Source organism: Camelina sativa, chromosome 18 (genome assembly GCF_030686135.1).
Source record: "Camelina sativa cultivar CO46 ecotype springtype chromosome 18, ASM3068613v1".
NCBI classification, from domain to species: domain Eukaryota; kingdom Viridiplantae; phylum Streptophyta; class Magnoliopsida; order Brassicales; family Brassicaceae; genus Camelina; species Camelina sativa.
The window spans coordinates 19242486-19266328 of record NC_141897.1 but is presented as its reverse complement, the minus strand read 5'-3'; the positions used below and the strand labels follow the sequence as shown (position 1 = coordinate 19266328).

General features: G+C 36.2%; 4 protein-coding genes and 2 pseudogenes across 6 annotated transcripts; 3 read left to right on the top strand and 3 right to left on the bottom strand.

Annotated features, from left to right (window-relative positions):
* Positions 1 to 689: 689 nt before the first annotated feature.
* On the bottom strand, positions 690 to 4848 carry LOC104761965 (gibberellin 2-beta-dioxygenase 6-like). Its single transcript, XM_010485164.3, has 3 exons — positions 4205 to 4848; positions 1246 to 1579; positions 690 to 1160 (listed from the first exon to the last, which is right to left on the bottom strand). Exons 1-3 carry the CDS (start codon positions 4678 to 4680, stop codon positions 921 to 923), a joined length of 1050 nt encoding a protein of 349 aa, XP_010483466.1. The 5' UTR covers positions 4681 to 4848; the 3' UTR covers positions 690 to 920.
* Positions 4849 to 5616: 768 nt separating this feature from the next.
* LOC104761964 (protein PSY1) lies at positions 5617 to 6238 on the top strand. The gene is made up of 2 exons (XM_010485163.3): positions 5617 to 5840; positions 5923 to 6238. The coding sequence occupies exons 1-2, from the start codon at positions 5753 to 5755 to the stop codon at positions 6057 to 6059; spliced, it is 225 nt and encodes a 74-aa protein (XP_010483465.1). The 5' UTR covers positions 5617 to 5752; the 3' UTR covers positions 6060 to 6238.
* Positions 6239 to 6244: 6 nt separating this feature from the next.
* LOC104761962 (selT-like protein) lies at positions 6245 to 8592 on the bottom strand. Its single transcript, XM_010485162.3, has 4 exons — positions 7887 to 8592; positions 7689 to 7765; positions 6661 to 6979; positions 6245 to 6566 (listed from the first exon to the last, which is right to left on the bottom strand). The coding sequence occupies exons 1-4, from the start codon at positions 8073 to 8075 to the stop codon at positions 6462 to 6464; spliced, it is 690 nt and encodes a 229-aa protein (XP_010483464.1). The 5' UTR covers positions 8076 to 8592; the 3' UTR covers positions 6245 to 6461.
* Positions 8593 to 8679: 87 nt separating this feature from the next.
* Positions 8680 to 12171, top strand: LOC104761963 (uncharacterized; annotated as a pseudogene). Its single transcript, XR_015588393.1, has 2 exons — positions 8680 to 9634; positions 9709 to 12171. The product of XR_015588393.1 is annotated as an uncharacterized LOC104761963 (transcript).
* Positions 10067 to 13108, bottom strand: LOC104761961 (zinc finger CCCH domain-containing protein 66). Its single transcript, XM_010485161.3, has 2 exons — positions 12697 to 13108; positions 10067 to 12226 (listed from the first exon to the last, which is right to left on the bottom strand). The coding sequence occupies exon 2, from the start codon at positions 12174 to 12176 to the stop codon at positions 10344 to 10346; it is 1833 nt and encodes a 610-aa protein (XP_010483463.1). The 5' UTR covers positions 12177 to 12226; positions 12697 to 13108; the 3' UTR covers positions 10067 to 10343.
* Positions 13109 to 18098: 4990 nt separating this feature from the next.
* LOC104761960 (uncharacterized) lies at positions 18099 to 23833 on the top strand (annotated as a pseudogene). Its single transcript, XR_015588366.1, has 10 exons — positions 18099 to 18400; positions 19131 to 21206; positions 21263 to 21413; positions 21502 to 21586; positions 21736 to 21987; positions 22085 to 22171; positions 22259 to 22358; positions 22462 to 22663; positions 22799 to 22925; positions 23594 to 23833. The product of XR_015588366.1 is annotated as an uncharacterized LOC104761960 (transcript).
* Positions 23834 to 23843: the final 10 nt, after the last annotated feature.

Here is a 23843-nt window from a genome sequence, read left to right as displayed (position 1 = left end):
TTGGTAGATGTTTATGCAAAACCTGATTAGGTACACATGACCATGCAATTTGTATTATCAAAAAAATATGGGACATTTTTAAGAATATACTAAATTTTAAAAGAAATTTGAAAATTACACTTAATATTATAGTTATTAGAAAACTACACATTTTGAAATAAAAATGGATAGAAATACCCTTATTAATAAACAATTTTAACAATTAAATAAAAGCAATAAAAACTTAATTTATATTTAAAAATAATTCAACTTTAAAAATAAATTACTTTTAAAAATTGTTAAATTCGGAATAAATTATTTAATAAATAAAAATTATAACGAAAACGTATTTATTGAATTTTAAATAATGATTACATGAATCATTTTGATAAAAAAGAATTTTAAATATTTTTGTTGATATTATTTAAAAATTCAAGATTATACAATTTAGAATATATATATATATATATATATCAATGTTTTAGACTTATTTTAATCAATTTTGATTTATATATAATATCGACTTTTTGAACAATTGTTTTGTTTTTGACTTCTGTTGACTTAATTATGTTCGTCGTTCACTTATATTAAAACTGTTGACTTATGCTATGGCTAGTGGATTTTTATAACATAGTTCACTAAGTCAACCGAAGTTTAAGGTATTTATTCAAAAAATATTCACCTGTGTCACTACATTATAAAAAGATTAATTGTAGCCAAAAACTATTATTATAACCAATCGACCCGAACAAATCCAAATTTGCTGAAAGATTAATTCCTATAAAACTATAGTAAACCAAAATACGAATCAAGCAATCCCAATTCTCTAGCTAGTTCAATTGCACTACATGATATGATAACAAGATGAGACAACGTTACAAACTTGGTTTGAGTTTTAATATTTAGAGCTTGTAAACAATATACTCAATTTTGCGACACGATCAATTAAAGAATGGAGAATTTGGACTGAACCTAGGAAGGCCGATCTTGGTTCCAAGAGACTGAACATCAGCTTGAACTTGAGCTTCAAACTCCGAGTACGTGAATGGCTTATAGTTTGATGACTTTATCCCACAATCTCTCTTTGGGAACACAAAATAACACACTGAGTGTCTCTCTGTCTCCCTATTCTTCTTTTTCACTCTATGCGTCACACTCTTGTACTCATCATCGCTTATCGCCTGTATATATTTAGTTTCGTATTACATCAATCAAATGACAAAATAATTGAACCATGCAAACTCATGATGAATACACTGTATTTACCTGCATCATATCTCCAAGATTGACGATGAGAGTATTAGCAACAGGCTTTACACAAAACCATTCTTCACCCTTCATGATCTCAAGCCCACCAGTTTCATCTTCTTTTAATATTGAGATAACTGAACTGTCCGTGTGGACTTCCATTCCTAGAGCTTCTCCGGCTGCTTTGTCGGACCTCCAGGGATACCGGTATACCCGTATGAGCCCTGTTGATTCCGATAAGTATTCTGATCTCCGGTTACCAGATAATTCTAGGTTCAGTGTTTGTGCTATATCTTCGAACAAGGACACAGCAATCCTAGTTATGTGCCTTCCATATTCCTCTATCAGCACTCTGCATACTCACAAACAATCAAAACCAGGTTAGATAACCAATGAACTAAAAAAAATGGTGAATTCGCAATAAATTGTAAATTGGGTTCGGTTCAAATTACCTTTTGTTAAGTTAAAAAAATAAAATACAAAAAGCATCATCTTATCTTATACTCCCTCCGTTTCATTATATGTTTTAGAGTATTATTTTTGTTTCAAAATATAAGTTGTTTTCAACTTTTTTTATGTAACTTTTAAACTAATTTAATATTTAATTATTATTTATATTATGCAGTCTTGTTTATGATTTGTTGAACTTTTAAAAAGTAAACAATTCTTAATATACATGTTTTTAGTTAAAACATCTTATATTTTAAAACGAAAAAGTATAATAAAATAAAGTTCTAATTTACAAGGTCTAAGAAGTTGTCATGTGGCACTCTCTTATTACAACATGTGTCATTTTATTTTTAATATTTTAGTGTATTTTTTTCAATTGATTTTCTATGACATAAATTATATTATTTATTACGACATGTGTTATTTTCTGTTTAATATTTTAGTATATTTTTCAATAGACTTTATGTGACATACATTATATTACTTATATTTATATTTAAAACAAAATATAACTTGATATTATACATTATAAGATGTTCAATTTATTTTTAATCTGTGTAGCATACTGTCTAAAATAATGATTTTCTCTTTTATTGTTTTACTTTAATAGAAATAATTCTCATGATATGATTATTACATTATTTTACAATTTGATTCTAATTAAAACAAACTAAAGTATATTTAAATATATATGATAAGAGATATTTATAAATTCTTTTGCTTGGGACTCATATCATATATTATTAGTTATAGTAACTATTTATCTTTGAAAAAATAATAAATGTATTTATTTATGAACCTTCTCATAAATTTAATTAAATTTTAGATTATATCACATATTTTGTAACTCTCATATTAATTTGATTATTTCTTCAAATATAAATAATTACTATAACTAATAATATATGATATGAGTTCCAAGCAAAAGAAATTATAAAAATATCATATCATATATATTTAAATATACTTTAGTTTTTTTAATTAGAATCAAATTGCAAAATAATGTAATAATCATATCATGATAATTATTTCTATTATTTATTTTTTTCGTCTGATAATTATTTCTATTAAAGTAAAGATATAAAAGAAAAAATCATTATTTTGGACAATATGCTACACAAATTAAAAATAAATTGAACATCTTATAATGTATAATATCAAATTATATTTTATCTTAAATATAAATATAAGTAATATAATATATGTCATATAAAGTCTATTGAAAAAATACACTAAAATATTATAAAGAAAATGACACATGTTGTAATAAGAGAGTGTCACATGATTTTTTTTTTTTTTTTTGGTGTTATAGAGTGTCACATGATAACTTTTTAGACATTGTCACAAGAGAACTTCTTAAATTGTAACTTTCAACAAAGAAAATCTACGGCATATCTAACTCCTATGATGTTTGACAAAAAAAACTGATAAACTCTCATGATCCTAATGATATATTGATGCCACAAATTTCTCTATAAATAACAAGACATATTCTTCATCAAACATCATATTCTACTTCTCACACAGAAATTTTTAATATCAATTTTAATTTAACTAAAATATCTAGTTATGCAGAAGATTACGTGCATGCATGTGTGAACAAGTTGAGGTAGACATGTACAGCCTGGCATACTATATTCCAGGATTTTTATAAGATTCGAAATCCATTTAAATCCAACAAATGTCATTAGATTTTACCATAACGTAGTTAATTCAATAATTAGAGCTATTGGGAAACCGCTATCCTTTTACTATTTTTTAGATGCTGCCAAATTGCCAATTGTCAAATAGAAAAAAAAAATAGATACTGCCACAATCTTGTATACAGTTTATTTGGGTTTCGTGGAACAAAGTAGAATATAGTGACCACAAACTTTGGTCTAGTGGAAGGATTTCACAAAACGTCTCATAAGACCAGCAGTAGATTTTAGACAAAATGCATAGTATCCAAACGATGAAAAGTAAACATCTCGTCAATCAAAACGCCATGCACGTGTCAATACTACATTTGTCGTCGACTCTATAGTTTTTATTTTTTTATCTTTCGTCATCTTTAGTCTAAAGACTCTAAACTAATGGTTTATGTATACCATGTCTAGCTAGCATTAGCATCGGATCCTAGCTGGAAATGCTAGGAGTGGTGACATTCATTTGAGGGTTGACGACTATGCCATCTAACTCGTATACAACTCTACGGTCTACACACCCTCATACATAATATAATTAACTATCATCTCCAGTCTCCACTAGTCTTCACAAAATATATGATCGCATCAAAATAATTAAACACAAAATGTAATATGAACAATTCACCGAAATTTATTATCTTTTGTTATGCCGTATAAGTCCATATAACTTTTGTCCTATAGTACAGTCCATCTGCTCACTAGCTAGCTACAGTGCTACACTACCTATATTTTAAATATTGAGGATCTTAACGTTGATTGATTGGCAAATTAGTTAATTACGAAAATCATTAATTATTATTAAGCAATAAGGAAAACGAAAAAACGACGACGTATGTTACCTGAAAGACTCAAGTTTTGGATTGTGATCATCATCACAAGATATAAAGGTTGGAAGCTTCGAGAGAGGAACGTTGAAACCTTCGAGCATGTGTACGTTGGAAGCTTGACTTCCTCTCTTCAGTGCATCTCCCGATGGATTCAGAGCCGGTGTTCCCCAAAAATACGATAACGGAGACTTAACGGTGGCGAACAATTCCCGTTTTGTCTCAAACGGCAGGCTCAGCAACAAGCCCGAGATTTCTTGAAGCCGTGACGTTAACGCCAACGGTACTCCGTGATTCACTAGACGGAATATTCCCCACTCCTTGCATGCCTCTCTCAGTATATCCTTGTCCAAACGCTCCAAATCGATAACCGGGATTTGGATATCCTCGTCCTGGACAAGAACAGGTTCAACCTCCTCCACCGTTGCTAGAGGATCTCCGTCGCTGATTACACGTCGGAAAGCAGGCGGATATGACTCACTGATGCTCATCGTCCGATGATATTCTCAAGTTTTCTCTCCCTCTTTCTCTTTAGATCTCTATCTTTTTTCTTTCTGACAAAAAAACTATAAAATTACTTTAAAACAAATGAATAGTTTGATGTGTATCTAATATCTATAGGTGCATTTAGTTACAGTTGATAAGTCAATTTAAAGTATAAAAGCTGGAATATTATATAGATTTATATCTATATATTTTTCAGCATTTCCTTATAATATAATATTCCTTAAAAGACTTGAAGACATTTGACTCACCTGTCACGGATTTATGTCTGTAACACAAATAAGGCATAGATTCTGTATAAACGAATAGACCAAGTTGCATGCGAAATGGGTATGTGTGTGTACCATTTAATCTTTACTTGTCGGCCCATCACTCGTAAAGTTCCAATACTTTTTCTAAATTAAACAAAACATGTTAACATTTATCAATTTGACGACAGTATTATATATGTTTACGTATAACCATTATACAGATCCAATATGGGTTTCTAAAAGGAGCCCAATAGGATCCATGGGAAATACACATTATATGGTATGACGAGAAGCTGTTCGAGAAGAACCCATAAGAAATAAAAGAGCCACAAAAAAAAAAAAAAAAAAAAAAGTCAACAAGAAAGGTTTGGAGGTAGTGGGAGAGTTATATTGGTAACATCGTAAAATTTGGTAAATAAGCGTTGACACAGTCCCAATCTTGTGCAGCCACACTTCCACTTGCTTGGCACTGATGTGACATACGTGGCACCACGCTTTGCACACGTCATCTCCCACTCCCACCTTTATCTTTGACACGTGTCTTCATCTACATGGTCTTCTCGTCTTCTTCTTTTACCCCCTTTTCCATCTCTGCTTACTTTTTTTTTTTTTTGCCCTTTCTAAGTGTAACGTATATATATATTGATTGAGATTTGACTTGAGATGTAAAAATCAGTTTGGATAAACACAACTAAACACACAGTTGTCGTTTCTTTGTAATAATAGACGACGTACACGACGAATCTGTAACAGAAGCCTTAAAAAAAAAAGTTATTTCCAAAGAAAAAGAATTATCAGACAGAGAGATATGAGTTTTGTAGTTCGTCTTGTTGTGTGTCTCTTATTGACGCTTACAATTACTACATCTTTAGCCCGTAACTCTGTCTCCATTTCAGGTTCGTATCTCTTCTTCTTGTTTCTTTCTTCCGGTTCAGTCTCAATTCTCTTATATCTGATTGATTTCGTTTGTTTTTTTAGGGTTTGAGAACACTGGATTCCAAAGAAGGCCGTTGACGGTGAACGTTGAGGATTACGGTGACCCTTCTGCGAATCCTAAACACAATCCCGGTGTTCCTCCGGCTAATACCGGCCAACGTGTTGCTGGTAGAGGCTGACCTTTACTTATCTCAGTCAGAAGAGCAGAACTCGTCTTCTTTGCATCTTTAGATTGTCTCTGATATGAAATTCTTAGTTTCTGCAACCTTAGTTTCTATCATTCTCTAATCTGTATATTTCATGTAAACTTTTCTCTCGTCTTTTATAGACCATTTCTTCATTTTCTTTTCTTCAAAAATGGATATGACTAATGCCTTATGATAGATATAAATAAGTAATAAACTCTTTAGTTAAACCAAGGTATGCTACATCAACAGACTTAAATGGGAAATATTGGAACATGATGTAACTCAAAAACATAAAAAACACTGTTGGCGTATGAGACTGTAACACCATCTCGTGCTAAAATAGTTTGTGGAACTTCACGGAAAGGTTCCACCTTTCTATCTTCTGATACTACTTCAGTAGCTACCTGCGAGTGTGCCTGGTCTTGTTAAGGTCTTGCCGATGAGATCTCTCAGCTCGATCTCTCCTGGAAATCTACCTTCTTTCAATTTAGAGAACACCTGTAAAAGAAGCACCAGATTGTACAAGTTACTATGACTGATAGAACTTAAAATATCTGGAAATCATCTTTGAGTTAAATTAGGAAGTACTAACCAGTTCCCCGTCGCAGTGAACTTCAAAGGCGCCTGAGCTTTGAAGGTAAGACTGCAGAAAGTTTCCGATAAGCCAAGTGGAAGCCATGGATCCAAATCTATTGGCCCTCAAGGAATGGAACCAAGCAGGTGGCTGCGCAATTCCAATCATGGGAAAGATACGATCACCTGCAACAATCATACCGATAACTCCCATTTGAGCAACCGGCACAACTTTAGCTAGAAGGCGCTTTGGTGCTGGTGGTGGATAATTTGCGAGAATCACATCTAAACCGGGGAAAGCCGTCTCTAACATCTTCCTCATGGTGACTGCAGTTCCCCTGCAGATTTAAAAATGGGAATGAGCACACATCCAAAATATACAGAACACTAGTCACCCTATTAAAAAGCTAGAGTTACTTATGCCTTTTGACGAGAAGTTCAAAAGGTATCATCAGCTTTTTAACATACAACATCCTAAAAGAATTTGTAAGTTACAAAATGTTACAGCTAAGAATCCAAAGAGTATTCAAAGAAGTCATGTCATTTAGCATTCGTATCTTAGAAACAAATCAGGGCTTTTCAGGTTTCATTACATCTAAGAAACATCCCCAATGATGTGGTTTAGGATTTAACTTCACATCTATATTTTCACATTGCAGCTATAATGAATCACATTATATTTTACAACATGAATAAGTCTTGAGAAGAAATAAAATAATAATAAGTGTAAAACAACAGTTATAGAGATGTAGCTACAGTTTGGGACAGGGTTGCAAAACCTTTAATAGTTTTATGGAATCAAGCAAAAGGCAAAAGATTGATTAAGAAGTTAATGTATCTGACTATAACGAAGCAATGACTCAAGCATGAAGAACCAGATATTTCTTATGCAGTGTCCAAATTATCTCAAGTTATCACTATGAGAATCTCACTTAAAAGCTACGTTCATAGGTTCTCTGAATACTAGAAACCCGAAGCTAAATTACAAGAAGGAACGTTGAACAATAAAATCGAATTTGCAAATCAAAGTAAGAAACTGGGAATTACTTGAAAGAACAGGAGACACAGAAGTTGATCTCAACAGTATGTCCATATCCAATTGCTCCTCCTAAGCCACTTGTCTTCTACAAAAAGACGAATCATACCAAAAAAAAAAAAAAAAAGAAAGGGAGATAACTTAGAGAGATCATAAGCCGAAGGAAGGAGAAGAAGTTGACATAATAAGACGAAGATACGAAATTTCACCTGTGAAGGGAAATCTAGGGTTTCGGGGATGAAGGCAGCAGGACGATGCTGCTGGTGAGGGATATGCGGTGGTGGCTGATGGGGACGTTGAGGTTGAGGTTTAGGAGGCGGAGGAGTGAATAAGTTGAAGAGATCCGAACAAAACAAGAATATAGGTAGACCTAACAAAATCAACTGTGCTTTGTCCATGGCCGATAATTTTTGATCTCCGATTAACAGAGTCAAATAGAGAGAGATACGACGAGGGAAGAAGTTGTGTCAAGCGAATCCGAGAAGAACGAGAGAGAGCATCTATAAGATCTGTTTGGATACTAGAATAACACTATCCTAACTCATTGTTGACACTTGAGACCTTATATTTTCAAATAATTTGCTTTTAACTCCCCCGTATTTATATTTTAGTACATTTACACCCCTGTAAATATGCACTGTTATGGGCTGCCTTATCAATTCTACAATTGGGCTCTTTTAGCTCAGCTTGCAGAGACTTGTTCCCATGGACCTACAGTATTAAGACTGGACAATTCTACAAGAATTCAATAAAGAAGAAAAAGTGACAGAGGTTTTGTTACACCAAAGCGGTACCGGACGACATGAAATTCTCACCGGTGAATTGACTTGTCAAAAGCGCGTGCAGTGCACAGCATCTCTACTGTTGTCTGTTTGCTCTCATCAAATCACACAAAAAGTAAAACACAACAACAACAACAACAACAAAAGCTGTTTCGATTTATATTTTTGTTTTTGACTGAGTGAGAGAGTTAGTTCAAATCCTAGATCCCGCTACGAATTTGTTTGTTCACACTTTATTTTTTTGTTTGCTCAACCGAACCAAAAAAAAAAGTAAAGAGAAAAGTTGTTTTCCTTCTGCGTTACTTCTCCGTTAGTTTCGAGACACACTGACACTATTAGACCATGAAGATCAAGTCATCTTCTTCTTCTTCGCTCTCACTCGGCTCAAAGACTCACTCTTTCGGCTGTATCTCTCTCATTCTTCAACGATTTCTCTGTTCCGGCTCTTCTTCTGCATACCCACCATCTGATCGAGTCACTGAACCCAGTTTCGAGTCTCGTGATTTCGTCTCTGAGCCACTCAGAGTCAGAGGAGATGAGCCGGGAGCTGTGGCGAGGCTCATGGGTTTGGACTCAATTCCCGTTACTGAAAAGAACAGAGTCGTCTCAAGGAGCCGTTCTGTAAACTCTGTTGATTATTTGAAGAGGGAGGACAACGATACGGTTCAGGGGAAATAGAAGAGTTAAGTCCACTCTTGATTCTTACCACTTTCCCGAGTATGTTGAGCTTGAAGATGATAACTTCTTCATTCTCAGCTTCGAGAAGGATAAAACTGAGAAGGGTTTTGGAGAATTGAAGCAGCCGGGAACAAAAAAATATAAGAAGAGACGAGAAACTAGAGAGAATGATACACACATTGAGGGTAAAGAGAACAACATCAACGCAATGAACGTTTCACCAGGACGTCAGAGGCTTGAGACTGGAGAATTGAATCAGCCTAGAAAGGAGAAACGTAAGAACAGAAGAAAAAGGAGAGAGATTAAGTTGAGACAGAACATCGAGAATGAGAATTGGATTAAGAGCAATGGTTGGACGTCCAGAGGTGGAGATTTAGTCAGTTGTGAAGTGAGATCAACAAAGGAAGAAGAAGAGTGTGGAAGCTGCGATGATTCGAGCCCTGTCTCTGTTCTTGACTATGACTGGTTGGCAGGTGTTCGAGTTACTCCATCATCAGGTTGGTGATTTTTCAAATTCAATTATTGAAATGTCATCTCTGGAGTTAAAAGCATTCTTGTTTCCTTGTAACAGAGAAAAAAACTTCAAGAAGACAATTATCTTCAGAGCCCGAATCCACTAAGCGTATTGAAACGATTCAAGAAGATCACATCACATTGACCAGTATATCAAGAGAGGAGTCGGAAGTCCAATGTCATGGCGACCAAGAGATGTGGCTCATGATTTGCAAACTCACTGTATCTGAGCTTGAAGATTCAAATTGGGTTTACGGAAAAGCTTCAAATCTCAAAGATTCAGAAGGAATCATAAGCGAAGATATAGTCTCAAACATCTTAGATCAGCTATTAGAAGAAACAATTACAACACTTTCCTTCACTTCAAAAGTGTAAAAAACATATCTGTCTTCCAATTATATTATTACTACACATTATTAGCAAGAAAAATAAATCAATTACTCATTGTAAATAGTAAAGAATCAAGGAAGTGATGTAAATTGAAGGTTTCTTTTGGTTTTGGAAACCTTCTCACCTCTGTTTTTCTATGGAGAAAGAGAGAGACACAAACGAACTCTCTTTTGCCCCCAAGAATTTTTTTTATTATTCTAAAGAAAAATAACAAAACATTAAACAAATAAAATGTAATAGGATTAGCAACGACCTCTCGGAATCTTTCTTGTGGAACAGTTAACGAAAGTTCAAAACTTTGATTCAAGCCACAGTCTGTTCTGTCTCCATGTATGATTGCTCCATCCAAACCGGAGCTAGTCTTGTCTCCTGTGGCTCTTTCACCAGCGGCTCCACCCAAGAGACATCTGGTTCTTCGAGCCCGGTCCCTTCGTTAGGCAGTCTTGGTTCCATGCCACCAGCTCTGAGACGGAAAGAAGTGGAATTTCTAAGCTTTTGTAGCTCGTCTCCTTGGACACTCCAGTCAAGTTTCCCGTCCAATGAGGCCCAGTCGTTTAGACAAGTTGAAGTCATGGAAGAAATTGCGGGATGGTGATTCAGTCCATTGTTGCGTTCTGTGAAGCTCTGGCTTCGCTGTTTAGCAAATTCAGCCGCTCTTGAAGCCAAGACTGTGGAGGAATTTATCGAAAACAGAGAATTGGCTCCCACAGGTGATGAAGATAGACTGTTGGGATGCAGCTGCGGGTTAATAATGCTGCGTCGGATCTGCAAACCAGATGTTCTATTATCCTCTGTCCCAAACATATCAGTTAGGCTATTCACCGGGCTCATTGCTCCTCCCGCAAGCATGTTCATTCCCTTACCAGAGAACGGAGATGAAGCAGCTGACATGGGTGTGTTATTGTTCCATCTGTTTGGAGAAGAAAGACTTTGAATCTCTTCGGAGAAATCGATTTCTCTTGCGTTCAACGCAGACTTCAATCTGCTTCCTGGGAGCTGCAATGCAGGAGGGGTAATGGTAGGCCAGTTCATCCACGTTTTGCCACCACCCATAGGAGAGGATACGCCGTTAGGACTCAAAGGAGGTGTAGCTGATGCACCTAGAGGAAGAGGGCTGATCGGTGCCATGTCGTAAGCAGAAGAAGAATTGCAAGATGAAAAGGAAGACCGCGGAGAAGGAACACCTGATCCAGTTGAAGGGTACAAAGGACGCAGCTCTTCGGGTTTGTGGGCAAAGAAACAAACTCTTCTTGAGCAATTTGTCTCATCCTTGCAGAGACGGGTCCGGTACTGAGCAGGGTGAAGCCAGCACTCAAAGATACCGTGAGCATACTCGCAAGTATCACCTCTGGAACAAGACCCTTTCCGGAACTCAGGACATGGGACACAGCTGTAATGGTACTTCCTCGGATCACGCCTCCTTGCGTTCTCCCCCGGATGGACAAAAGGGCATTCTGTCCAGTCGTGAGAGTATGCTCTAGAGCACGGCTTGATCTTGAAAGCATACATCCGGAACTCATCTGTCCCGTAGATACCGTTTTTGATATCAGGAAGCGTGGGATCAACCGGATACTCCTTCCTCTCAGACCCCCTAGGAGGCGAAACCTCAACCTCAACCTCTCTCGCCCCTTCTTCTTGCACATTCACTTCGTTCAAATCATCATTCCCTTTTAACAAACGCTCCAAAACCTTCTTCCTCGCGCCAAAAACAGGACTCAAACAAGGAAAAATAACATCTCCAGGCTTGTTACCATAAGCATCACAAGAATCCGGATCCGCTGACCCTTTCAGAAGAAGAGTAACGACCTCAAGACTATTTACAGACAAGCCAGAGACAGCGCAGTGAAGGGCCGTGGCACCATCAGAGCCACATGAGCGGTTCACATCAACAAGACCAGTACTAATGATATAATCAACAATATCTTTGCTTCCAAACAAGGCAGCGATCATAAGAGGTGACCTCTCCTCAAAACCCATCTTCTTAGATCCTAACCTCCTCCCATACCATAAACCAGACCGATCAATGCTTTCGAGACCTTCTTCTTCAACTAGAGACTTAAACACGGAGAGATCATTGCAGGCTGATGATTCAAGCAAAAGAGAGAATTTGAGGTGAGAGAGCTCATCATCTCCCATGGCCAAAAAAAAAAAAAAAGCTCAAATCTTTCCCGCTCTATTGATTTTCACTGCAAAAAAAAAAAATTGAAAAGGATGAATCTTTTTGTCTTCTGATTAAAGGTATACATAAACATAAACATGATAACAGAATAAAAAAACTGCAGAAACGAATAATTAAAAAATTAAAAGCTAGGAGAGAAGGGAAGAGTTTGTTAGTTCGTGATACAAAGTTTCCAACTTTAAAAAAAAACAAACCAAACCAAAAATAAACACTTAACAGATCCATAATTAACCATTTCGCAACATGGAAAAACTAATCATATTCCCAATCAGCAAAATCAATTAAAAAAAAAAATAACTTAAGAAAACCAAAAAAAAAACTAAAAAAATTGATAAATAAGGATGCAAGTGAAACTAATATCCAGTGACTGATGAGTAATCAAATCTATTAATGGAACTCCTTCAAGTTCATATTTTGTTTTTTTCTGGGATTTTGTAAGAAGTAATCAAAGAAACAGAGATAAAAGATTTGCTCTACCTTTTGAGAAATCTGATCACAGAGAAAGAAAAAAAAAAACACTCTTTTTTCTCGACCACCACCACCACCAAAACCAAACCGTTCTTCACTTCCTTTAAACTACTCTCAATTTATTGAAAAAATAAAATAGTTATGTTTTTTTTTCTCTTATTGTCACTTTCTTCTTCAGGTCAGAATAATAAAACAGACCACCATCTCCATCATTCTTTCTTCTCCTTCCCTCACTCTCGTATTTTTTATTTATTTATTATTTTCACCTTCTGAATAAAAGTTTTTTTTAGTGTAAAAAAAAAAATATCTAAAAAAAAACTCAGAAGGAAGCGAAGGTGTATGTAATACCCTCACACAGAAGATCTTAGCCTCATCGGTTTTGTCACGCTTCACGCGTTTTTCCGGTTTTTGGTGGGATGACGTGGAAACCATGCATCGTCAGCATGTTTTTAAAATGAGCTACTTACTTTTTTTTCTTCTTCTACCATTCTCAACGAGAGTTAAAGATAATACCACTGCCTGTGACTTTTTATCTTTATAACCGCACCTTTTTATTGGTTTGTCACCCGCTCCGGAATAATAATTATTAATAAATAAATCCAACATACACAAAAACACACAGAATCGGAACCGTCTCGGCAGATAGCAACTCTTTTGTCATAACCTGATTTTTGAGTTATTATTATTCGTAAGGAATATCAACAAAGTTTTTAGATAATTGAGATGATTAATAATCAGTGTTCAAGAAAGCGGTTTAGGCGGCCGCTTAGGCGCCGTCTAGGCGCTAAGCGCTCAGCAGACGCCTAGATAACCGCCTAATCCGTTTAAAATTACATACATTTTACTTTAATATTTATTTTTGATTTTTAAATTACATATAATTAAATTATTATGTTTTATATCTATATACGTAATTATAAACATTTATATATTATTAATATAACTTAAATAATATATTTTTCTTACCGTTGTTTATAATTTATAAATTTTTTATTTTTATAACATATATTTTAATATAATTATATATATATATATATATAATGTTTTATGTTGTAAATGTCTAAACCGCCTAAAAACCGTTTAGGCCCCGACTAAGCATTCTAGACGCTAGGTGTTGGGTTACCGCCCAGATACCGTCTAACACTTTGTTGAACAATATTAATAATTTATCAAGTTGGGAAATTGACCTTTTACGTTCAAGTTTATTTCGGTAGACAATTCCAACAAAAAGACGATTAGGTAAAACAAAATATCCTAAAAGACTTGAATAATGTGTTTTTAATTTCGGTAATGGAAAGAATTCGAACAAACCTGACCAAACTTTTTATATTTTCTGTCGCTATATGCTTTGTAGAATTTATTTATTTGGTCTGATTATAAGATTAGTGGTACGTGATCCATGACACTATTTGTACGATATTTATTTAATGTATTTAAATAATAATAATACTATAGTTTAGTCCAAATAGAAAATTATTAAACGACTACTGTTTTTTCATTTCTTGTATTGCAACCAGACCAAATGCAAATGCATGCAACCGAACCCATCATCATCAATGCTTTTCGCAAAGCGGCATTAACGAAGCTGCTCCACTGGCCTTTTCACATTCCCTTTTAATTATTAGTACTAATATTTTCGTATTATTGCCTTCCAATATACAGTCATAGTCCCTGGTCATAGTTATGCGAAAAAACGTATGGAATTATATAGACCTTAATGTTTCATTAATACTTTCGGATCTTTTTTTTCTCAAAAATTTAAAACGGATTATATCGATCTGTTTCTATTAAAAATTCAACATTTAGTCGGTTTATTTCACTTGATGCGACGGATAACATAAACACTGTTCTGTTGGTTTTCCAATGAGTATCAGTATTATAATTTTGTTATAAGTCACTCAAAGGACCAATAATATGAAAAATGTGTGTGATATTTTTATTAAGGGAATAATTCAATTTAAAAAAACAAAAAAAAAGAAGCAGAAAAATCTAAGTGTACCATTAGCGATTATGAAGAAATGGACCCATGAGAGAATCCATGAGTTCTGACGAAATGGAATAAGAAAGCATGTGGGTACCTACTGAAAGCGACTAACCATTGCTATTTTATTAGCCGACGTCGTCGACGACAAAACAAAAACCCCCAAATGGCAGAACCTTATTGGACAGACCATCTTGACTTTTATGGTCCTCGATCCACTGCATTCTCTCTCTCTCCGAATACTACTAGCGGCCAAGCACCTCTTCTGGGCCAGAAAGAGCACATAAAACGACACCGATACGTCTATACGAGGATAATAACATGTCTGAAGGCCCATTAATTAAGACCTAAGTTAGGCCCGTTAGTACGTCTTTTCGTTTTGCAACGATGTCGTTTTGCTTACCCACACAAATAGACGAAAAATATATATACTCAGATATCTCCCCTAACTTGTCGATAATATATGACTCCATCTCGACATAAGAATTCCACGTTAGGATTATTTTAGATGAGACCCTAAGGTTGACCTTGTTCAGCAGACGGTCGCAAAGACCATTTTTTTTTTGACGATCAAACTCCATATATTAAGTTATCGGAGATGACTTTCTTCGAAAGAGAGCCAATTAGGTACCGACGAGTTTACATGGGAAAAACAGAAACCTTGTGCTCTTGCACATTTCGCAAGTTTATCGGCACGGATATTATCCTCTCTTGGAAATATATCTAATACTGAAATTAGCAAATCTATCTCTGAAATGAATAAAATCCTTCAATTCTGATGAAAAGGTCGGCCAATCCTCGATATTAGACGTCATCCTTAGTAGGTCTGAACAATCCGTAGCAAAAAGGGCTTTATCCAAGTCCAACGCTAATAAGCACTCCATAGCCCAAATAAGGGTATTTAACTCTGCATGTAATGGGGATAAGCTTCTGCGCGATCCTTTTAGCCCCATGTGCAGGATTCTATCACCGGTAGACGCAATCCAGCCATGCCCACTCGTATCCACCTCTGTATGCCAAGATCCATCTATAAAGCATACAAGGGATTCTTGAGGAATTGGGATCGAAGGTATGCATGCTTCTACTACCGCTGGTGCTAAGTCTCTGTTATTTGCTCTTCTCCAAACTTCTTCTTCTTGGATAGCTTTCTCCAGTGTATCTTGCGGAGATTCAGAGATATTTTCAAACACTTTCTTATTTCTTGCCTTCCAAATGTACCACATCATCCACGGGAACATTCTCAAGTTTTGATCAGTTGCACCAGAGTCTCTGCCACGCCCATATAGAAAATCGAGGTTGCTATATAGGGAAGATGAAGGGAACACCATAGGATGGGAAGGGATTGTCGATAAAGCCCATACTTGACGTGCTGGGGGACATTCAAATATCATATGGTTTATAGTTTCCTCCTCCGCTCCACATCTAGGACAATCTTTATCTCTACAAATATGGCGATAATGCAGGCGTTGACATGTTGCCAAGCACCCAGTCACACATTGCCAGACGAAATGCTTAAGCTTCCGTGATGTTTTTAACTTCCATGCTTGCGCCTTAAGTGTCGTAACACTAGGTCCCTGAGAAGGGAGGTCGCAAGCAGGGCGAGAGATAGCTCTCGCGGCTTCGTATCCAGATTTAACGGTATAATTTCCAGACTTTGTCAAAGTCCAAGAATAGCCGTCCCTCGAGGCATTCAAGCTCGGTTTAATCCTCAAAATAAGGGTAATTTCTTTCGGGGGGAAGAGTTCCCGAAAACGTTCAATTTTCCACTTTTTGTGTTGAAATCTATCAAGGTGTTAACACAAATCAAAGGATTTCTCTCACTAGTTAAACTTTGGGGTGGTCGTGCTGGCGTATCTGGGATCCATGGTTCAGTCCAGATGCACGTATTAAAACCCGAGCTTATAGTCTTACGAATTCCGTACGAAAGAACCTGCTTTGCCGCCAACATGCTCCTCCAGCCATACGAAGGTCGATTTGATACTTGTATCTCTAATGGACTACAATATCGAAATATAGTTGGGCGGGTAGCTGCGACGATGGAGTCGAGATATAGTTGAAAGGAGTCATATCTACTCTTTTTTTAAGAGTTGATCTTATTATTGTAAACTGGAAAGACAGTAGCTTGAAGATTCAGCGGTAGCTACATCACTACGACAAATATTATAGAGGCACCACCAGGGCCGCCCAAGAGGGGAAGCTACCCAAGCAAAGGCTTCAGTTCCCAATTTTTTTTTTCTTTTTTATTTAGTAATGAAGGCCTTTTTTTTATATAGATTTATCTAAATAAGTCTATTGAAAAATGTTCAATTTTATACTATTGAAAAATGTTCCATTTTATACTATTTTGACTCCACACTCCATCAATATGAATAATTACACTATGGAAATCAGATCTATACTTCTATGATCGACTTCCAAACAATCAATGTAATCGGTTCATACAAATATAACAACGTTTTAAGTAAGTTGTTGTTGTATTTATATTTGATATAAATTTTGTTTTTCATATAAAAACTAAATGAATTAAACTATTTATATTTGTAATTAGGTAAAACTGGACCAAGTAGAAAAACCAAAATTGCAAGAATCCAAATTAGAAACTATTAAAATAGCTACATACCATAAAAATAGAGTATTTATAGTATATAACCATAGATTGAAAAAGAATGAAGTAAATAGCTAGAGTGTCAAACTACTTTTGAATGGAATCGAACGATCCGAAAATCCAGAATCTCTCGACAGTTCTCGGCTACCTCTTCAAATGGAAAAAGGTCTATCGGATTCTGCAAAAGGAGAAGCAAAACAAAAAACAAAAGCTCGCACTTAAGCGAGAAAGATAGACCAGACAAAGCCGGAGACAAAAAACCGACGATATATATTTTGTCGGAAAGCATAAACGGAAGTTTTCTCTCTCTGAAAGATTTTAGTGAGAGAAGAGAGAGAAATATTCCACACTTATACATATTTTATATATTTTATGTTATTTTACAAAAGCACACAAAACATTTAATCTAATTTATGTTATTATGTTAAGTAAATATACTAAGTATTTGTTAAATAACCAATATATTTAAAATTGAATATCTATGTTCAGTTTAAATAACATTTTAAATTATTTTTTATATTGGACAACCATGTCAACTCAAATTATATTATATTCAAGGGGTTATATTTTAGAAAAAAACTTGTGTGGGAAGAGTGATAAACCAAATTGAATTGACTAAAAGGATCTGAGAGAAGTTTGGGTTTTTTTAATAAGCAGACAGTTTTTTTTTTTTACCCATAGAAAAGATAAATTAATCAGGTAATAATGCACCACTAATGTAATTTACCAAAATTGAAATTTCCATTCCTTCGTTTATCAAAAGAAAACAACGAAAACAAAATCAATGTCCATAATGTTTTAATTAGATGGGTTATTAATCCTAATGTATTTAATTTTGGAGATTAGACTAATTAATAATAAGTACAGAGAGGACAGCGTTACTTGGGGAGAAAGCTGCTACTCTCACACAAAGTAGCTGCAAAATCTCATCTTTTACCCATCAAATCTTCTCTTCAACCCTCTCGGAAGTCTCTCTCAAGACTGCGTTTTTGTTTTCTCCTAAATTTCTCTCACTCGAAACCCTTTCAATGCCAGCGCCGGAGGAAGAAGAGCCGATTTTCGGCTGGAAAAGCACCGGTGGACGAAATCTCCGCCGGAAAAAGCTTCTCGTCGGTGAAAAAATAGAGGTATGTTCTAAAGCCATTGTCTTCTTTTGTTTCCCCCCCCCCCCCCACCCCTTTGACTATTTCGTTTCCAACATGGGTCTTTTGATTTATAGGGTTTATAGGGTTTTTGAGTTTTCCAATTTCGGTGATTTTTTAATCACCCGTTTGTTTTCAGATGTGAAATTTGTGCTCTTCTTTCAAGGTTTTTGGTTTGATTGTGGAGCCTAGTTGGTGGATTCGACTTTTGTGAAAGCTACATTGTTTGTTTGTTTCTCTATTTTGGTTCTGCGTAGCTTTTTCAGAAGTTAACTTAAAAAGGATTTTTTTTTTTTTTTTTTTTTCGTGGTTTCCGTTCTAAATGCAACCTTATATCAGTTTTGGTGTAGTTAACTTTGATGAATTGGAAAGTTATTGCAGTATACTTTCACGTTTTGGATTTTGTTGATCTAGGACTAGGAGCCTAATTGGTGGATTCCACTTTTGTGAAAGCTGCATTCTCTGTTTCTGCATTATACTTCCCCTTTGGTTCTGATATTTTTTCTTTGCGTCTCTAGATAGCTTTTTATTGAGCTTTTAGAAGTTTATCTAGTTTCAATGTTTGATGCAAACGTATATCTTGCTTTGGAGGAGTATTATTTAACACATCTGTTTTTGGTAAAGTTTTATTATCCCATCTATAATTGTTTAATGTTGTATGTTGATGTTGCTTTTGGCTTCTAATTGGTGGAAATTAATTGTTTGGCTTGTTTAGGTAAGAAGTCTTGAGGAAGGGTTTCTTGGTTCTTGGTATTTAGGAACTGTCATTGCAGCCAAAAGGCGGCTCCGGCGTTGTATCAGATATGATAACATTCTATCTGATGATGGTACTGATTATCTTGTGGAAAGTATTGATGTTTCGGATGTGGTAGAAGGGTTGGAATCTGATTGCACTAACGTTTCTGACACTTTCCGTGGACGTTTAAGACCCGTGCCGCCGAAACTGGAAGTTGATAAATCGGAGCTTGCGTATGGGCTCTGCGTCGATGTCTTTTTCAGTGAAGCTTGGTGGGAAGGTGTCCTTTTCGACCACGATCATGGTTCTCAGAGGAGGAGAGTGTTTTTCCCTGATTTGGGTGATGAATTGGATGCTGATCTTCAATCTCTACGTGTTACTCAAGATTGGGATGAGGGTACAGAGATGTGGAAGTGTCGTGGGAGATGGCTGTTTCTTGATTTGATTGAGAGATACAAGAAAGATAATTATCTCCCAGTTTCCATAAATCAACTTTGGTATGACATACGGGACAGAATTGGTTTTGCGAAGATCCAGGAATGGACTTGCTCTACTAGGCATTTATGGGAAGATTTGATGCTAGAGGTGATTAATGATAATCTTAGGATCACCATTAACCAGTTTCTTAATGATTATGACGCTGAAAGATTCCCGCTGTTGAAGCTCTTGAAAGAAGCTTCTCAGGCTGTTATTAGTGAGACCAATGCTTGTCTCAACGGTGTGCTAGTGAATGCTCCACAAGAACAACAATTTTCCTGCATTGATAAAGATTACAAAACGGTAAGCCAGAGATGCCAGTCCTTGTCTGTCTTGACTTCTGTTTCTGGTATAAGATCAGAGGCAAGTTACATCAATAGGGCAACAGACTTTTCCAGCAAGGAATCTACTACCGTTGATAAAAAGTTGGTACTGCACAAGAAACTTGGGAATTGGTATCCTTTTAAATGTGTTGCTAAATCATGCCCACAAGCTGTGTCAAGCTTTATCAGGTCAGCGTCACAGGAAGTAGCCAAACATGTCAGAAAACATCTTAAGTATATGGGATGGACCATAGAACATATGGTAGACGAAGATGGAAGGCAAAGGTTTCGCTAGCTCTCACCAGATGGAAGACTAACAGAGCATTCTCTTCGTCAAGTGTGTTTCAGATTGAAACCACGTGATGAATCCCTGACTACTCCGGGGATGGCTAAGCCTCCTTCTCTGTCTTGTGAAAACTGGACGTACAACACCCAGAAAATGAGGTCTATTGTTTTGGCATTGCCTGCCTGTAATAGAAGTGTCGCTCTTGTTGAAGGAAAGAAGCCGTCTGCTGAAACCTTGCTTGAGTGTGAAATGCAAGGAATCCAGGAGGCCTTCCCGAGAGAAAGTTGCAATTTTAGTCCCAGAAATGCCTTCCCGGGTCAGAATAAGTCACTCCATGTTAGGCTCGAGCCAAAAACAAAAGCTCAAGGCATACGGAAGTTGAAAAGTAAGCGTAAACAGAACCATAACCTTAGATATAACTCCAAGAAGGTAGAAGTAAATGTAGGTTTGCAGAATGTCGATATGAGCATGAGAAGGGGGCACACTCCAAGAATGTTAATTGATATCAAGAATCGAGTAATTGGTCGTGGTAAAACTCGTGTGTTACGATCAAGCAAAAAAGTGCAGCGGGTAATAACCCCCATCTCAAGAAATCACAGCCCACGTAGTATTCTTTCCTGGCTTATCGACAACAATGTGATTCTACCTAGGGAAACTATACGATACCGTAACCAAAAGGATGACACTCTGAGAAAAGAGGGGAAACTAACCCGTGAGGGTATAAAATGCAGTTGTTGCCGTAGAATTTTCACCATAAGTGGATTTGAAGTTCATGCTGATGGTGGATCCTGCAGAGCAGCAGCCAATATCTTCCTGCATGATGGAAGATCTCTTTTGGAATGCCAAATAGAAGCCTATAAAACAAGAAAGAAAGCACAACCACCTAATATTCTGAAGATAAAATTGCGTCAAGGGGAGAACGATGTAGTTTGCTCCGTTTGTCACTATGGCAGCCAATATCTTTTTCACTAATTTCACTAAGACGATAATTAAAATTTACTGCTCTTTCTCGTGGTCTCTTAACACGTTCTTGTTGGAATTTGTAGGATATTCCAGATGGTGACTGGTTCTGTGCATCATGTTGTTGTGGTGCCTGTGGAAAAATCATTGTGAAGGCTACTAGCAAATTTCCCAAGGAGGAAAAGTTCATCAGTTGCAAGCAATGCGAACTTAAATGTAAGGAGTTCTTCCCTATGCTACTACGAAGGTCAACAAGATATATATTAAATGATATTGAGTTCTGTTTTTTATGTGGTTCATATAGATCACCCTAGCTGCATGCGTTATGATGGTGCCGGTGATTCGTTGAATACAATCTTGGGAGAAAAGTGGTTTTGCAGCAAAGACTGAAAAGGTACATAAATCCAAAACCCGCCTTCCATAGTGTTTATTAACATCCATCAGAAGACTAACAAAGCAGCCAAAAGAAATAAAAGCTGGAGTTAAAATGATACACTGCATGCCGTACTCAATATTGCTCATACGTAAAAATATTGTCTTTATAGATATTTGAAAGTCTCCGTGAGCTTATTGGAAAACCGAGAGAGGTGGGCGTGGAGAATTTAACTTGGAGATTGTTGCAGTCCTTGGAACCAAATACATGTGGGACTGAAGCTTCTAAAATTGAGGATATGGCAGAAAATAACTGCAAACTCAGTGTTGCCCTTGATGTGATGCATGAACTTTTTAAGCCTGTGAAAAGACATCATGGTGGAGGAGATCTTGCTGAAGATGTTATTTTTAGCAGATGGTAAGAGACAAACAAGGGATACCATTAAGTATTACATGTAACAGCCTTCTATTACATTTTTTCGCATCAGACTTCCTAATTCTAAAAAAACCTGCAGGTCAAAATTCAAACGTTTGAACTTCAGTGAATTTTACACGGTACTTCTAGAAAGGAATGACGAGCTTGTTGCTATGGCTACTGTCAGGTAAGCTTTATAAAGCCTAAATGTCTCTTTAAATTACAGAAAAAATAAAAAAATTGGCCTGACATGCTCTGTTCGTTCCCTTTTCAGAATTTTTGGGAAAAAGGTTGCAGAAATGCCCTTTATTGGTACTAGATTCCAGCATCGCCAGCATGGCATGTGCCGGGTTTTAATTAATGAACTCGAAAAGGTGTTTACTGTCGAAAACTTCACTTCTCCTTTGGCTCAAGAAGCTTTGTTTGCTTATCCTAAAGACCTCTTAACTTTTCTCTTGAAAATGTTGTGTTCTCCAGGTGCTCATGGACTTGGGAGTTGAAAGGCTGGTCCTGCCTGCTGTTCCATCCGTGCTGAACACATGGATCAACTCATTTGGATTTACAAAGATTACAATCTCCGAAAGGAAAGACTTTCTAAAATTTACCTTCTTGGAATTCGGACGAACAATATTGTGCCTGAAGATCTTGAGCAGCGTAGCAGATCCATTTTCAAGTACAGGTTAGTCCCCATGTTTTTTTGTTTTCGTTTTGCTGATGAGGTTAGTCCCTTTGTTTGCTACGTTATCATTACAAACTGTAAGCTTTTCAAACCCAATCATCTTGAATAAGGTATTAGTTGTGCATTATCATGCAGTTTCTCTAGGTGAACCACACTGTGACATCCTTGGGATTGAAGACAATTCTGCTTCTGATGAGAGATCAGAAGTACATCAGTCAGAACAGCACCTCGAGGAATCTAGCTCCACCAAAAATCCACCAGAGTATGATGTTAACTCTCACTCCCCTGATTTACTTATCCAAAAACACCCACAAAGAGAAAAAAATAAAAAATAACATGATGCAAATGTCTTGCATGAGTCCTGAGAATTAATCAATACGAAAATAGTTGGAATAGAAATCTAAAGGCTATAAATAGGAGAGTCCTAAAAGTAAGGATCCTTAACATGGTGGTATTGTTGTGCCCTTGATAGTTTACATCGCTCTGGGATATAACTGTATGTCCTTAAGTTATAAGATTGAAAAACAAGTTTCAAGAGATGTCGACTATTCTTGGCAAGTAGCTGAGTCAAAAGATGGTGTATTAGGCTTTTGAATGTGACTAGAGAATTGGGATAGAAGTATAGAGGCTACAATAGGAGAGAGTGTCCATGAGAGCAAGGATCCTTAACATGTTGATCGAGATTGAATTGTGCCTGTTTTGATGCTTTACATGTGTGATAAAACTGTTTTAGAGCAAATCTATAAGTTAGAAGATGACAGACACGAGTTGAGAAACAAGTTTCGAGAGATCTGGACTATATATGCTGGACAACTAGTCAAGTCCAAAGATAACGAATTAGGCTTCTTATTGTGTGACTAGACAATCCATGAATCGTATTAACTTCATACAATTTTTTTTTCTTTCAATTTTTTTTGTTGTTGTTTTCAGAGAAACAAAAACACATGAAAAAGGGTTACTGAAAAGGAACCGTATTTTAAAGTGTTACACACGAAGGAGGTTAAAACGCATGAGGTTAACATGAAGTATGAACTCTCCAAGGAGAGAGCATGAGCATCCTCAGACAACTTTGTCTCCATGAGTTCTGTTCTTTATGTTTATTGTTTGTGTATAATAATCTTAAGTTGGGATACAACATTGAAGGAACAAATGCTTACCTCTCTTCTGACACTTTTGAAGT